Here is a 17,577-nt window from a genome sequence, read left to right on the forward strand (position 1 = left end):
AGTGCAGATGGGAAGGTGCTTACCTTGCATGTGTCTGACCCTGCTTCATCCCCGGCACTCAAATGGTCACGCCAAGCCCCAGCGGGAGTGATCCCTGAGTGCAGAGCCAGGAGTATGCCCTGAGTACAGCCGGTGTGACCCCAAAGTCAAAACACATAAATAAATAATATGTAGCAAGTGATTCTGAATAATAGTTAATGACACACATAATTTCCACTACTTGACACAGGTTACTGAAGAGCAGAAAACTGGCCCCTTTGTGGGAATTCAGATTTAGTAAGACTGGGTGGACTGAAGGAAGAGAATAGTATCATTTCCATGCCAGAGTTTTCACTGATTTTCACAAATCTTTCACCAAATCAGGCTGAAGTGATGCAACACTGTCTTGATCTTAAAAATGCGAACGCTGTTGAATGCTCCTAAGAAACTCTCTCGAAGATTCAGCTGAACCATTTCAAATTTTACAAGAGACCTAAGGGTGATCCCTGGCACCCTGTAACCCCCAAACACCGCTGGGTGTAGCCCCATGGTTCCCCAGCGTGGCCGGGCCCAAGTACTAAGCAATTTGTGCTGATTGGGATACTGTGTAGAGTGGCCCAGGCCCAGGGAAATCTCCTCCTCTGAAAGCCCTTCCATGGGGGTGTTCAGCCAAGCCCAGTGGTACTAGACGGCTACTTCTAGCTCTGTGCTCAGGGGTCACTGTCAGTGGCGCCTGGGTGGGCATGCAGTGCCAGAGACCAGACAGAAGCATCAGACTGAGCACAGAGTCTCAGGCTGATGTGCTGGAAAGGGGTCTAGGAGCAGGTCTAGAAGTGAGGAGCGGGAATTGGCTCTAATCCCCTTGTGACACTATCAGAGGACAAGAGTGTAGCGTGTTGGGTTTTGTTCTGGGAGTTACCCCTGGCTGTGCTCAAGGCTTACTCCTGGCTCTGTGTTCATTCCTGCCAGGGTTTGGAGGACTGTATGTATTGCCGGGGATCAAACCTGGGCTAGTCATACACAAGGCAAGAGCCCTACTTACTGTAACATCTCTCTACCCACCCCCTCAGCCCCCGTTATTTTTTTACTATACCCAGAAGTGCTCAGGAGTCACTCCTGGCAGTGCTCAGGGGACGATGCAGTGTCAGGGTTAGAACACAGGCCTCCCTCATGCATACATTCAGCCCAGCGAGCAGCTCTCTCTCCGGCTCCAGCAGCATAGTTTAAACATCCAACATCTCATTTTTTTCAGAGGGAACCAGTATCATCACTTGGGGGACCACTTCTAGTCACCTCTCTTAGATGTATGTAGCTTTGCAAAAGGAGGGTTGGACCATTCTTGGTGGTGCTCTGGCTCTGCCCAGGGGACCACATGGGGTGCCATGGATTTGAACCAGGGCCGTAACCCCTGTACTAGCTCCCTGGCCTGCTCTGCAGAATTGTTCATACGGTATTTCCCAACTCTATTTGCTTCATTAGGTTCTTGTGGTACAGAGATGGGACCCAAGGCCTCCCACAAGGCAAGTGCTCAGTTGCAGAGCCGTGTCCCCTGTCCCCTCATCTCTATTTGGAAGGACACAGTACACTGTGACCACCCTGAAGTAAACCCTAAGAATTGAGGGAGAGACGGCCAAAAGAAGTGGGGACCCGGGCAGAGAGGAGAGGGCAGCCAGCCGAGCGTGGTTCTTGTCTGTTGCTGCTGGGGGCCGACGGAGCTTGATCCCGCTGTAGAGCCCTGGGAAATGGGAGAGAGCCTGTGCCTCCGAAACAGCCAGCCAAGGTGCAAAGGGGGCTGGGAATTCAGTTCCCAGGGCACGCACTGAGGCTGCTCCCAGCAGGTGTTAATCCCAAGGACTTCTGGACTGAAAGTATTTTTGAGACACTGGTGAGAGAAGATATTAGCAGGTGGAGAGTCACACACAGTCCACACACACACTCACACAAACACACATACAAACCCACATATACAAACACACTCACACAAACACTCACAGACACACACATATACAAACACTCACACACTTACGAACACACACACACACACACACAAACACACACACACACACTCATCTGATGCGCCAGACACAGTTCCAGGTCCTGAGGACACAGCACATAACAAAGCAGAGGAAATGTGTAGCTTCTACGGAACATTCTTGCTCCCAGGGAGCGCGGCAGCAAACACACAGAGAAACATCTCTGTGGAGTGTGCTTGATGGTGCTAAGGGGAGGCGGGAGACGGACCGGCTGCCATCCGCAGAGGGACTTGAGGAGGGGACACTCATGCCGGGCGGAGGATGAGTTCCTGGTGAGTGTGTGGGGAACAGCTGGGTCTCAGGTACACTGAGCAGAGGTGGGGGCGGGGGGAGAGTGTCCGCATCTCAGCTAACAGGGGTGTTTTGGGGTCCCTGGAGTGAGGCCAGAAGTTGGGGAGGGTTGGGGTGCACATCTGACCCTTTCGATGGGCTCCTGGGGTCTGCAGTGCTGGGTGGAGAGGGGGTGGGTTGAGGGGGCAGGCCGGAGGTCACTGCAATCCTGGATGTGTGTGTGAATTAAGAGCCCAGGGAAGTTGTAAAGGTGGAGCCAAGAGGACTGGCTCACAGTGGATGGAGGGCAGTGACAGGAAAGACGGAACTGCTTTACCTGCCTCAGGGGAGACTGCAGGAGCTGGTGGGGTTGGGGGTGCTGGGGGACTATGTTAGATACCCCCCCACAAATGCCAGGGGCAACCCAAGGCAGGTGCTGGGGCTCAGAAGGGGCCCACGGTGAGCTGGAACACTAGTACAGCGGGTAAGGTTTTCTTACATGGGGCCGGTCACACTCAATCCCTGGCATCCCCGATGGTCCACTGAGCCCAGCAGAAATGATCCCTGAGCACAGAGCCACGAGTGATCCCTGAGCACTGCCAGGCGTGACCCCAAAACCCAACCACCCTCCCCCCAAATAAGAGGCCCAAAGTGCGCAGCCATGGGGCCTCCCTTGTCAGCCTGTACAAGGTTTGAGTCATGAGCCCGGCCGAGCCCAAGAGAGTAAGGGGCCCAGGAGGGAAAAGGGGCCCAGGACTGATGCCCAAGTACTGGGGGACACAAAGCAGAGTGAGGCGGTCAGCACGTGGCCACCCAAAAGCCTGGGCAGGGAGTAGTCTTGGGGCTGATTTCCTTCTGGCTACACCCACGGAAGTCGTGTTTCAGGAGGCCAGGAGCTTGCAGTCCCATCCTTTTGGGGGGGCGGGGCATGGTAGTTCGCCACGTGTCTGCAAACCATATCTCAATTTTCCTTAGAGGCATCTTTTTCTCTAATGAGAGGATTCTGAATTTCACAGCCATGGGCATCTTGCATCCATCCTTACCAGAGTGTCTCGTTTGGGGTGACCAAACACTCTGGGGTGCTCCCGAGTGTGAGGCACTGGTGGTCCTCCTGGAACCCCGGGCACCCTCCTTCACAGGGGCCCTTGGGCACAGCCATCTGGGGAGTCACGGCTGAAAACCATCCCACGGTCTGGGTGGAGTCGGAGAAAGCCTACAGGAAGCAGCTGTGGGTATGAGTTCTCAGCCGACGTCTGGCGCTTCGGCCAACGCTGGATGTAAAACCCACCCTGTTTCTGCACAGCTCCGCAGGTCCCTGAGGGCTTATTAAGTCAGGTGCAAACGCAGCAGACAGGGGCAGATACGCCTTTTGCGGAATGACTGTAATCAGCTCCGACTCATTGCACGCTGCAGTTTTGCTGGTGGGATCTGTCATTTTGCCGTCAGAACATGCCTGCTACGTGCCTCAGATTTTCTCTTTTTCCCCTTACCTTGCTGTTCTGAGCAGGAACCCAGCCTCCTCACCTGTCTGGGCACATAGTGAGGCTCGGTCTCCGTGGTGCCAGGATGACCTGCCTGCTCCCCAGTCACCTCACAAATCACAGCTTGGCCAGCCAGGCAATTGGCTGGCCGCCTCTGAGAACCCTGGGGCTTAGGGGTCGCTGCTCAGGGGATACGGGCACTGCTCTGTGTCCATGCCCAGGAGCCAGCACGCATGGCTAAGCTCTGCCGACATACTCCCAGTTCAGACCAACTCACCCTGGGAAGATCTGGGCCCCACCGGGTCCTTACCCATTGCCAGAGGGGCTCACAAGAATGGATCTGACTGTCTTTTTGGAAAAGCCGCAAATCTGTGGTCTGGGTAACGCTCCTAGTCTCTCAGTCCAAAGGGGTCTCTATGCAAACTCACACATACACACACACACACACACACACACACACACACATGCACACATGCACGCACGCACACACACATGCACACACACACATACACACATGCATACACACACATGCACATATGCACTCACACATGTACACACACATCCATACATGCACGCACGCATGCACTGCTCACACGCACCACTTTTCCCAACAGCAATGCCCGGTTCACTCATGAGCTGGGCCGGGAAGGTTCTCATGTACACCATGGCTGAGACAAATGTCACTTTATCCTAAGGACACAGGTGGTACAGAGAGGTCCGGGAGAGTTTCTGTCCAACTCCACTCCTGGCGTGACCCAACCCCACAGTTCACGCGGCAGGGTCAAACTGTCTCTGGGCCTCTGCTCAGAAGGCCACGTAGTGGTGCTCGGAGGCGCTGACGATGTCGCTCTGGTTCTCCAGGAACTCCAGCACCTGCTGCAGTACCGCTTCCGTCAGGCCCGGGTAGAGGCGCAGGCGGGCACAGGCCAGGATGTGCCGGAAGTGGCAGCCCTTCTCCACGTCTGTGGGAGAGAGAAGGCGGCAGTCAGAGGCCGGCCTTGCACGCTCAGCGGGAACCTCCTCCTCGCTTACTCCGCAGCCTGCCTGTCCCTGGGAGGCCCAGATCATTCTTGGGCGCCTGAAAGCCAGAGACGCGCCGGCTGGGCTGAGGAGCAAGACCAGTCCCAGAACCCCTGCACGCGGCCCTGCATGGACCACAGGGACATGGTCCCATGTCCCAGGACTCCCAGTTACATCCACTGCTGCGAGGGGGTGAGGGGGTGTGAGCGCTGGAGAATCATTCGCTCTTCTTGGTAGGGATGCGTGTGAGGGCTTTGAGCCAGGACTGTCTCCCAGGGGGCCTGAGCAAAGGGGTCCCACTGCGTGCCTGATTCCGTCCCTCCCTCCCTAGTTGCAGGGAAGTCTGCTCTATGAAAGGGGCACTCTGGACCCCGGGACAGCCCGTGGAATGACAGGAACCGGAGTTCAGGGTCAGTGGCCTCTTTCCTACGTGAGGTCCAGTGACCTGAGCATGGATGGGAGGGGGAATCTTGGGGGTCAGCCCAGGCCAGGTGGTGGCCTGAGCAGGAGAGGCAGGACAGGACAGGACAGAACGTCCTGGATGAGGGCGAGGGTTAATCTTAATCCAGTTGGTGAAACTTCACAACTGCATAGGAACCCCCAACTGCATCATTCAATATACGAGTCACTCTGCATACACCCCCCCCCACTTCCTGCCATGCATTAACACGATGAAGTCATAGGCTCACGACGAGAACTATACTTGCAACGGAGTCACTGGCAATCCTAGTTACAAAAAACCCAAGGCCCTGCTTTCCTGTTTGGGTCACTGAGCAGGCCTGGCCTCTCACCCTCGGCCCAGCACCTGGCATCCTCGCCACTTCACGAGGTTTGCAGTGGGTGGAACCTTTGAGGCTTCATCACTGCCCTTTTTGTCACTGCCTTTTCAGGCTCCGGGGTCCTCACCTCTGGGAAGGATGGTGGCAGGCACCTCTAGGACCCCTTTCAGCTCCCAGCGTCAGAGACGGGCATGGCTGGGACCAAGCACGTGGATCAAAGCACTAAGGGCTTGCTTTGCATGCAGGAGCCCCAGATTCTCTCCCGGGTACCAGGAAGGCCCCTGCGTACCTGGAATAGCACTGGAGCACTTCAGGGTACGGCCCCAACCCCCCACACCAGAGACCATCACAGCCAGCATCAGCAGCTACAAACACTTGCCAGAGTCTGCCCTCTAGTGGCGACATCGATACATTACTCCAGCCCCTGGGGTGGCTGCAGAAAAAACGCCACCCTTCCAACTCATCTCCCCGGTTATCTAGACTGTCTCTTCACTATTCACTGTGGCAGACTTCCTGAATTCCTCCTGGGGGCAAGCTAGTATCTGGACAGACAGTCCACTCATGCTCAAGAGACTGAGGTCAGGCCCAACATGGGGTACTGTGTTCTGGTCTCAGTCGTCCACCGCCCTGGGCCGCAGGGTGCAGGCCTCTACGCGCATAGCCGTGATCTAGTCACCGACCCAAGGAGTGCACCCCAAAGAGCACCCCCAAACCATAGGCTCCCCTCCCTGCTTCTCGAAGACTAGAGGGCACAGGTTGGGGGTCCAAGAAGATACGGAAAAATAGTAACTCCCCCAGAAGCCACGCCAACGTCCCGGGGCCTCGCGCTGTTTCTTCGGAGGACTCCGGGAGGCTGCCCGTGGGGGCCTGCCCAGTCACCAGGGGCATGGACATGCTCTTTGTGATGAGAAATGATCCCACCTGGTGCCAGCAGTACACGTGGACTGGGGTCCGTCCAAGGTTGCTGCCTTAATGACCCAAGTGATAACGGGATTAGTTTCAGAAAGTCCGGAAAGTGCCCAATAGTATCTGACTTCATTTACTTACCTTCACTTGGGGCTACACCCCACGAAACTGGGGGGCTGAGCTCAAGGCCCCGTGGGGTTCACCTTTCTGGCCCTTTGGGGCATTTAAAAAAGATTATAATCAGATTTCAGAAAATTACTCAAGGGCCGGGAGATGGCTCGAAAGGTTGCACGGGGAGCCCGGGCTTCAGTCCCTAGACCAAACGGTCCCGAGTACTGTCCGAGGCAAGCCCCAGGCACACTGCACGGCCCCAACACAAAGGGGAAAAATGACTCTAATGGATGGTGTAGTGGATTCGTTTCCACACAAAGCAGCCCACGGCCTGATACAGAAGGTAACCCAAACTAGATACAACTGTGGCTTCTTGGAAAGCATGAAGTAATCTGATAAAACAGAGAAGATAGCCACCTGAGAAATTAGCAAGTGTGCATTTCCTGAGGTGTAAGAATAGCATCGTGATCATATGGGAGAATGTCCCTATTCTTGGAAAATAAGAACCGACACTTTCCAGGGAGTCCAGATGAGCAGAGTTAGGAGGGGATAAAAGAAATCTCTGAAAGCAGGACTCATTCTTTCCTGGGGTAATCTGCCATCGCTGAATCCTTACTTCGTGCCAAAATAAAGATCCTTAACTTGGGCCGGAGTGATAGTACAGCAGGGAGGGCGTTTGCCTTGCACGTAGCTGACCTGGGTTCTATCTGGTATCCCATTTGGTCCCCCGCCAGGAGTAATTCCTGAGTGCAGACAGGAGTAACCCTGAGCATTGCCGGGTGTGACCCAAAAAGTCAAGAGAAAACCAAAACAAAACGAAACAAAAGTTCCTTAACTTTCACCCAACCACCAGAAAGAATAATGCACACACTGATTCTCTCCAAATGTGTCCTTCCAGATCACTAGTCAGCCTCATGGGACAGTTCCAGACTCCTACCAGTCATAAGAACATAAAACTTTATTATTATTATTATTATTATTTGTTTTTTGGATCACACCCAGCAATGCACAGGGGTTACTCCTGGCTCTGCACTCAGGAATTACCCCTGGCGGTGCTCAGGGAACCATATGGGATGCTGGGAATTGAACCTGGGTTGGCCGTGTGCAAGGCAAACGCCCTACCCGCTGTGCTATTGCTCCAGCTCCAAAACTTTATTTTTTTAACCCCTTCATGACTGCGAATATGCTCAGTGTGCTTAGAATCCCATCAACCTCAATTTTTTCAATTTATTAAAACAATTTTTTTGATCACATCAATGCTCAGGAGCTATACCCACGGTGGTCCTCAGGGATCACCGCTGGCAATGTAGGGACCAGGTGGTGTCAAGGATTAAGCCCACGGTTCACACATGCCAAGCACGCACTCCAACCACTCGAGTGAGCTCCTTAACCCCTATGCCTGAGAGTAATACTTCCTGGCTTTTGCTTGCTTGCTTTTGGGTCAAACCAGGCAGTGCCCAAGGGTTATCCCGGGCGCAGTGTTTCAGGAACTAGTGTGTTGGGGACTGAACCCAGTGCTTCACACGTGCAGGACAAGTATTATATCACTGAGCCACATAGCCAGACCTTTCATTAATTTTATTGTGATGAAATAGACACAGCAGAAAATGTAGCACCTTAGCTTTGGGGAAATCACATTTCAAACACTTACTCTAGGACCAGAGAGATAGGAAGGGGGTGCTTGGGCTCAAATCCCGGGTGCCTGTACTGGAAGCATGTGCTCGACCACCACGTCACGCCCCTGGTCCCTTTGGCTTTATTTTATTTTCTTTTATAAAAAATAAAATATTTTTCTTTGATAAAAATAAAATACTTTTTCTTTTATAAAAATAAAATAAAATTTTATTTATTTTGGTTTTCTTTTTCTTTTGGGGAGCAGTTGGGCTATCTCTGAAAATGCTCAGGGGTCACTCCTGGCTCTGCACTCAGGAATTACTCTTGACAGGGCTTGGGGAACCATATGGGATGGCAGGGATCGAACTCGGGTCGGCTGCCTGCAAGGCAAGAGCCCTACCTGCTGTACTGTCACTCCAGCCCATCCCTTTGGTCATTCTCCAGTGTGCAGTTCGGGGGGGGGGGGGGGGGGGGAATACATTCTGATCGCTGTTCAACCATCCGCCACTTTCTGTCCTGTATAACTGAAACCCTGTGTTCCTTAAGTAGTAACTCCTCATTCTCCCCTGCCCTTGACTCCTAGAAACCCCATTCTAGGTTCTGTCTATGGTCATGATGACTCCAAGGACCTCATGGGAGGTGAGCTCTCCAGGATCTGTGAGTTTTGAGTTTTTTTTTTTTTGAGTCACACTTGGTGATACTCAGGGGTTACTCTAGCTCTGCACTCAGGAATTACTCCTGGTGGGGTTTAGGGGACCAATTGGGATGCCTGGGATGGAACCCGGGTCAGCCGCGTGTAAGTACTACCTCCTGTACTATCGCTCTGGTCCCTAATATGTGTGATGTATGTGTGTGTGTGTGTGTGTGTGTGTGTGTGTGTGTGTGTGTGTGTGTGTGTGAGCAGCTCTTTGCATTTTGGATTTCGTGTAATGGCCATAGGATCATCCATGCTGTAGCATGTCAGAATTTCCTTCCTTTCTAAGAGCTGAGCAATGCTTCACTGTGCCCTGGGTGTACCGGCAGCCACCGTGAGGAATGCCAGCTATGAACACAGGCACTCACACACCCCTTTGAGGCCCTGCTTTCAGCTTCCTGGAGCATATCCTCAGGGGAGCTTCTGGACCATGTGGCAGTCCTGTTACTTTATTTTTTAAAAACGCAATTGCTTAGGAAACGGCACTCACAGACACCCCCCTCCCCACCCCCAATATATGACCACCAAATCATATGCAAAGGAAATGTTCTATTTTCAGACAGCAGGGGTAACTTTGAGCATTTTCCATTGAAACCCATTCTTTTTTTTTTTCTTTTTCTTTTTGGGTAACACCAGGCAATGCTCAGGGGTTACTCCTGGCTCATGCACTCAGGAATTACTCCTGGCAGTGCTCGGGGGACCATATGGGATGCTGGGAATTGAACCTGAGTCGGCCATGTTGGCTGAATGCAAGGCAAACGCTCTACCCGCTGTGCTATCGCTCCAGCCCCTGGTTGAAACCCATTCTACTGCCCGCAGGGTTCCAAGCTTTCCACACTGCCAACACTAATTCTTCTGTGCATGCTTGACAGTATCACCCTAGTTTGTGGTATCCCAGCCTCCTCTCACCTGCAGGGCCTTCATGATGCTGATGGTAACCATTTTCTCAGGTAGTTATTGGCCCTTCATAGATCGTTGGGGAAATATCTCTTCCAGATCCATTTTTAAATTGGGTTGCTTTGCTGTGGAGACTTAGGAGTCTTCTATATATATTCTGAATATCAATCCATTATTAGATATGCAATTTGGACCTATTTTTCCCACTCTTGGAATTGCCTATTGCATACTGATTGTGCTAGCTTATCTTAGATGCAAAAAAATAAAATAATTCACAAATCCAGTCATTTATCTTTTGTTCTCCATGCCTTGGATATGACATCAGAAAAAATAAATCTTTCCTATATACAATGTCGTGAAACTTCTGCCCTGTTTTCTTCTGAGAGTATGAAGGTTCTTATGTTCAAATCTTTGATCAATTTTTTTAGTCCATCTTTGTATAAAATTATCTAGTTTTCCCAGCATTGTATGTTGAAAAAGGTATTAAGTTCTTTCTCCATGGAATGTTTTGGTATCCTTGTTGAAAATTCATTGACTTTATATGTGAGGACTTATCTCTAAGCTCTTTATTCTGTTCCATTGGCCTGAACTTTATGCCAGTACCACCAGTTTTGATATCTTTATAATTTGCCTTGAGATTAAAAAGTGTGAATCCTATAGCTTTTCCAAGATGGTTTTGGCTATACGGGGCTCTTGAAATTCCATGTAAATGTTAGGATATATATATTTTTTGGCACAAAAATCATCGGAGTTTGGTAGGAATTGCAATAAACTTATAGGTCGCTCTGGGTAGTGCTGACATCTCAATGTTATTATTGGTATTAAATCCATGAACATGGGATACATTTCTATTTGTGCATGTCATAACTTCAGAAATATTTTGTAGTTTTCATTGTACAAATCCTTCACACCCTTGGTTAATTCCCAATTATTTTGTTCTTCTTGATACTATTAGAGATGGAATTGTTTTTTGTCGATGTCCCTTCTTAGGTTCTTCATTGTTGGTAAATAAAAATGCAAACAATTTTTCTGTGTTGACTTTGCATCTTGCTAGTTTGCTAGCTAGGGTACATCTACTTATTTGTTTGGGGGTTAGATGTGGTGGTAACTGGAGGGTCCTCCCAACTCTATGCCCTGGGGATGCTCAAAGTGGTGCTCCCAGGACCCTCTGGTACCAAGGAATGAACACAAGCCTCCTCCATGCAAAGCACGTGCTCCAGCCTGTTGGATTCTCTCTCCAGCAATGTTGGTTCTATTTTGGGGGTAGAACCTTTAACAAACTGATGCTGGTGCTGGAATTTGTGTTAATTAAGCCATATTCAAACGTGAGTGACTGGTGGTACACGTCAGTATCAAGAGGTTAAGGGCTTTTACCAAAAAGATCAAAAAATTTGCTAACCAGGATACTTTTACGTCCTTTCCAATTTGGGTGCTTTTTGTTAATGGCGCTGGCTAGAATTTTCAGTATGACATTGAATAGGAGTGGTAAAAAGAGACATTCTGGCCTGTTCCTGATTTAGAGGACAGGCTTTCCGTCTTTTCTTTGGTGGTGGAGGGACTGCACATCCTACTGTGCTCAGGGGTTATTCCTGGCTCTGAGCTCCTGAGGACCAGGAGACCATATGGGGTTCTGGGGATTGATGCTGGGTTGGCAACATGCAATGCCAGAGCCTTGTCTACTGAACTAATGCTCCAGCGCCAAGCTTTTACCGATGAGTATATCTGCTGTGTCTTTCCATATATGGGTTTTCACTCTGTGTGTGTGTGTGTGTGTGTATACACATATGTATGTATCTGTTTTTGAATAGAGATATGTACAAGATTTTTATTGAACAGTGGTTACTCCTATTTTTGTTGGGTTTTTCAAAATCATAAAATGGTGGTGAATTTTGCCAAATGTTTTTTCATGCATCATGTAGTCACACTGAGTATATGGTTAGTTTCCTCTGTTCTTTCAAGGAAATGTTACATTAACCAATATTTGTATATTCTGGGAATACATCCTACTTGTTTGTGGTGTGAAATCCTCTTGACATGCTGAATTCATTAGTACTTACTAGTATTTGTTGAGGATTTCTGTGTCAATGTTCATATGGATACTGGCCAATAGCCTCCTTTTCTTGTAGAGTCCAGAAACGGCTTTGGTAGTAAAGCAAGCAGCAGGTGTTTGGGTCACAGCATGGGTTAGAGAAATGATCTAACGTCTTCAGGTTTTTTTTTTTTAAGTTCAAAAAGAAGTGGTGAAAGATGTTGACTTAAAAGGTATTGGGTCTTTGAATGTTGGTACAACTCATTAGTGAAACTAGGTCTAGAGCCTTTCTTCATTAAGAGATTTTAATTTATTTTTTTAAGATAGTTTGGCTTTGTTTTTAACCAAACATCATTGGTGCTCAGGGCTTACTTCTGACTTTGTACTCAGGAGTCATTCCTAGCAGGGTTTGGGGGATCATATCGGGTGCTGGGGACCAAATCTGAGGTAACTATGAGCAAGGTAAGTGCCCTTCCTGCTGTACTATCTCCAGTCCCTCAGTGGGAGATTTTAAATTGCTGAATCTCTGGACTAGTTATAAGTGAATTCAGATTTCCTATTTCTTCCTGATTTAGTCTTGGCAGGTTTTGTATTTTCAGAAATTTATACATCTTATCAGTAATCCAACTTGCTGGCATACAATTATCCTCCTACAATCATTTTCATGTCTGTAGATCAGTAGTGATATTATTTTCAATTCTGATTTTAGTAACTTAAATTTTCTTTTTCTTCAGTTCTTAAAGCTAAAGGTTGGGCAATTTCATTGATCTTTTTAGAGAACCATCTTTTGGTTTCATTGATTTTTCTCTACTGTCTTTCTAATTAATCTTTGATTAATCTTTCATTAATCTTTATTTCCTATCTTCTTTTGGTTTTTATTTTTGGGCCCCACCCAGCGATGCTCTGGGGTTAGTCCTGGCAGTGTTTGGGGACCATATAAAATGTGGGGATCATATCCAGTTTGGCCAAATGCCATACCCACTGTACTTTCTCTCCAACCTTATTCCTGCCTTTTTTTTTTTATAGCTTCAAGTTTAATCTGTTCTTGCATTTTCTCAAATTGTCAGTTTAGGTTTCAACAACCTAAATTTGAAGGTCTTTTTTGGTCTTTTAAGTATTTAGAGTTACCTCCCCTCCTGCTACATCCTTAAGTTTTGGTGTGTCATTTTCATTCATCTCGATGTATTTCATACTTACCCTATTTTCTATGAAAGCAGCAGTCTCAGTAGAGTCCAAGACAATCGTTACAAGGGACTTCTACTGGCCTTTCAGAGACTGACTGGCGCTCCCGAATGAAGCTCCTGGGAGCTCACTACTGCCAGAGCACTGGCTCATGACTTCTGGGGGCTCCCATGACGTCCTGAGGGCAAAGTCCCTCCATTTCTTGCCCCCTCCCCCCAACATGCCAAGTAGGAGCTGGACCGTGAGTTAGATGCTGTGAAGCCACAGCCTTTATACACCTGGGAAAAAGGGGTTGTCTGGTTCGCCTAAGAAGTGGAGTGTGACCAAAAATACTAATTCTAAAAGTCACATGCGCCCCCATGTTCAGCACGGCAATACATAAATAGATCAGATATGAAAAGAACCATGTGTGCTTTCAAAGGGTTAAGGGAAAAGAGGATGTAATACACATATACATGCATATGATATGCTTATGTGCATATATATATATTGCTTCTTCCATGTTCTAATCATATAGCATATTTTGCGTGTGTGTATCTAGACCCACAGGCACACATATATACACAAAAAATACTGTTTAGTCATAAAAATGGAAATCTTGCTACCTGCAACACAGCATGAATGGATGTCTAGGGCATTAGTCTAAGTGAAACTGATAGCAAAAAACAAACACCACATTATCTGACTTGTACTAGAATCTTTTAAAAAAGCAAAACTCAAGATCATAAATAATGAACCCGACTAATGGGTGCTAGAGGAGGGGAGCTGAGGGCGGGCAGAAAGTGTGAAGGAGATTAAAAGGTACAAATATTCAGGTTATAGTGTGAAGGAGATTAAAAGGTACAAATATTCAGGTTATAACATGGATAAATCATAGGGATAAGATTTATATACTATGATGGTACAGTATCGTGACCATCATTAATAATAAACACTCCCTTGCATAACTGAAAGTCTTTCTTTTCCAATTTTTCTTGTGGTGAGATCTTAACATTTCTTATCACAAGAAAAATTTCTATGTATGTGATAGGTGTTAACTAAACTTATTGTGATCATCATTTTATAATACATACAAACATGGCATCATTATGTGTATACCTGAAATTGATTCAAAGTTTTATGTCAATTATATCTTAATTAAAAAACAAGCAAAATAATAAAGTATGAGCCTTTCATTACCTCTATCAAGTCTTGGAATTTTTTTCACTCTACCCTCTCCCTGGGCTGGAGCGATAGCACAGCTGTCAGGGCATTTGCCTTGCATGAGGCTGACGCAGGACAACCCAGGTTTGATTCCTCCGCCCCTCTCAGAGAGTATCCCGCCAGAACGGCAAAGCCTGGCAAGCTCTCCATGACGTATTCGATATGCCAAAAACAGTAACATCGAGTCTCACAATGGAGACGCTACTGGTGCCCGCTTGAGCAAATCGATGAACAATGGGACAACAGTACTACAGTGCTACCCTCTCCCTAATACAGATAAAAATAATCTCGGGGCCAGAGAAACAGTACAGTAGGTAGGGCTCTTTCCTTGTATGCTGCTGACCAGAGTTTGATTCCTGGCACCTGCTTGGTCCTCCAAGCTCTCCAGGAGTGATCCCTAAGTGCAGAGCCAGGAATAAGCCCTGAGGACCTCTGGGTGTGGGCCCCAAATCAAAAATAAATAAATAAGAATCCAGCCAGGTAGCCTGGGGCTACGTGGCTGGAGGACTCTCTGGGAGTAGCTTCCCTACCTTGGTCAAGGAATCCCACATCTCACTCTTCTTCAAAGCTCTTTAAACAGACTTCCCACATGTCTACCCACCACCAACCAAGGATACCCGTTCTTATTATTCTGGAGAAATGAACAACGCACAGAAACCTAATACTAAAACAACAGATTATTTCTATTTAAGACCTAGATGCACAGTACTTTAAGACCTGGCCTGGTGGGTTCTTACAGACACCGCACAGCACAAACACCCCCACCTCTACCTACGGACTCAGGCGGGAACAGGTCCCTTCCCCGGGCAGATGAGCAGGAAGGGCTCCTTCCTCTCACCGGGAGAGGACACAGTGCTGCTTCTCTAGGGAGGCCTCTTCGGCCACTCACAAGCCTCTGGGCTTCCTCATCATCTAGCGTGCTTGCTGACATGTGCTGGCATTCGTGATTAGCATGTACTGGCCAAAGGAAACTCTGAGAAGTTACCTTGCTGGCAGACCAGTTCACACAGTGCTTACTGAGAGGATGACCGCTTCCTTCTCTCCCTGACCAGTGTGGAGACGGCGATACCTCCAGCCAGACGCTGGACACTTTGTATTTCCAGCCACTAGGGGCTGTCCTAACTCCATGAAAACCGGCCACTTCCTCAACCATTTCCTTCATAAATAACCAGTTCCAAAATGACCAAATTACACTGGTCATAAATTATAATGTCTCGCTCATTCCTCCCCACACCCAAGGATCTGGTGTTAGAGGAAAGGAAAATGTCAGGTTTGGTTCCGAGACAAGGTGCAAGAGTGGAACAAGAAGTCACACCAGTCCGAGAACAGGCGGAACTAGAATCTCCCGAAGTCCCAGCCTGGGAGCAGGGAGAGAGAGGGGTTCCGGGCACTTGGCTTGCATGCCCCAGGCCTGGTTTGATTCCCAGAGCTTGTATAAGGTCTCCGAGCACCTGCAGGTGTGAACCCTGAGCACCAAGCCAGGAAGAGGAGGATTTCCCCATGCCTCTACCTTCTTCTCCCCTAAACTAAGGAATGCACATTCAAAAGGCCCCAGGCTGCGGGTCTACACAGGTGTGTCAGGATTCCCAGCAGCTCACCTAGCTGGTGAATCAGAACCCGGGGGTGGGGCCTGAGCACGAATGTTCGATAGTCCTGTGTGCAGTGAAGGTCAGAGCCAAGCCCAGGGGGCCTGATACTTAAGGCTTGACACTCCTCCAAAGGGGAGGAGCCTGGAGCTGGGGTGGGGTGCAGTTGCACTTCAGTGTTGCAAGCCCAGGTCCCTGTGCAGTGCTGGGGGGGGGGGGGTAGAATATTCCGGGGCAGGGGGGGGGGGGGCCGGGGATGCCTCATTACTCTACTTACGATTTGGCTTCTGGCAGTCTTCTTGAATAATCCGCTGGATCTCCCTGTGGAGTTCTTTGTCCCCTCTGGTTACCTAAACAGGAAAGAGAGTTGAGAGAGAAGGCACTCTTGAGTAACGCAGGGGTTATGTCACGCAGGGGCCCAGCAAAAACACTGAGGCTAGTTACGAGGGTTTCCTAACACTCGGCTCTCCCCCACCGCCGAGGCCGTTTTCAGTCCACGGCCTCTACCCTAGCCAGCTGTGTGGGTCTCTCTGCGGGTCTCCGGGGAAGCCGGTCCAGGGGACAGGGGAGGCATACTGTGATGAGACCCTGACATTCCAAATGCTGCCAGAGCAACTTTCTTTGTGAACACTCATCTCACATTCATGCAATTCCTCTGACTGTTGTGATACCTGAGAGGAAGACATAACCCCTCCCCCGGGGCCCCTACCCATGGGACCCCAATCTTGCATCTCATTATTTTTCTCCTCCCAGGCCCAAAGGAAAATAGAGGAAACGAAAACCACAGGGGGAAACCCGGGAGGGAGAGCAAATCTAGCCCGGGCACTGAAGTTCCTGCCTTCAAAGGCAAACAGAACCTTGTTCCTTCCTCAATGGGACTCTCAGGAAAGAAGTGAGCAACCACAAAAGGGGTCCCGGGGCTGTGTTCAACGGTGACCCTCACAACCAGATCAAAAGAAAAGAAAAAAAGGGAAAAGCAGAGGAAGGTGGGGGGGGGGGGGGAAGACACAAGCAAGAAAAACAAGGAGTGAGCAAATGAACCTGCGTGTTGGGAAGCCTTATCTGGTGGGGTGCGGGGAGTGTGGACTGAGGATGGGGGTGCAGATAAGGCCCGCGGGACTCAAGGTTACAGTGGAGATTAAAGGGGGGTTGCAGGAGAGCAGGAAAGCTGGGCGGCACCACACGGACACCGGGGCGCACCAGCCCTGGGGAAAACCAACAGCAGAGGCCAGGGAGGCGAGAGATGAAGCAGGCCGGACCACCCTTCGAGCCAGGCTGATTCACCGGAGGCTGCAGGCGGGCTCAGGAGCACAGTGTTTGAGCCTCAGGCCGCCCCTTCCAGCCCATGCTGATTCACTGCAGGAAGCACCCAGCCCTCCACTCCTCGCTCAGCTCCTCGGACTGGCTAGCTGCCCAGATGCTGATGTTCCGGGCACTGCAGGGGGCCTGGGTCCCAGGGGAGCTGCTCCAACTCTCCCTCCAGGTCGTTCCCATCCTGCTGGGCATTCAACAACCGGAATCCTCTTTTCAAGTTCTTTGAGTAGTTACTTAAAACCTAACAAACCTAACCGTGCTGGGGGCTACTCTAGGCTCCGCGCTTGAAGGCTGCTCCCAGCGGGGCTCAGGGGTGATTCATTCCCTCAGCAGTGGTCAGGGGATCCTGTGTGGTGTCAGGGATTAAACGAAGGCCAGCCACATGTCAAGCAAGTGCCTTAACCCCTGTACTACCTCTTTGGCCTCTGTTTTATTTTTAAAATAAATTTTATTTTTTCCTGCTTTTTGGGTCACACCCA

At 49.4% G+C, this 17,577-nt stretch overlaps 1 protein-coding gene across 2 annotated transcripts in view; it reads right to left on the reverse strand.

Annotated features, from left to right (window-relative positions):
* Positions 1-4,477: 4,477 nt before the first annotated feature.
* The window catches only part of STN1 (STN1 subunit of CST complex), a 40,369-nt gene continuing 27,269 nt past the window's right edge, over positions 4,478-17,577 (reverse strand). For both annotated transcript variants that reach the window (XM_056120743.1, XM_056120741.1), the window contains 2 exons: positions 16,062-16,134; positions 4,478-4,725 (listed from right to left, as the gene is read on the reverse strand). In XM_056120743.1, the coding sequence (XP_055976718.1) occupies positions 4,568-4,725; positions 16,062-16,134 (231 nt within the window). In that variant the 3' untranslated portion in view covers positions 4,478-4,567. The remainder of the gene's footprint in view (positions 4,726-16,061; positions 16,135-17,577) is intronic.

This window comes from Sorex fumeus, unplaced genomic scaffold (genome assembly GCF_029834395.1).
Source record: "Sorex fumeus unplaced genomic scaffold, SorFum_2.1 ptg000043l, whole genome shotgun sequence".
Classification (NCBI taxonomy): domain Eukaryota; kingdom Metazoa; phylum Chordata; class Mammalia; order Eulipotyphla; family Soricidae; genus Sorex; species Sorex fumeus.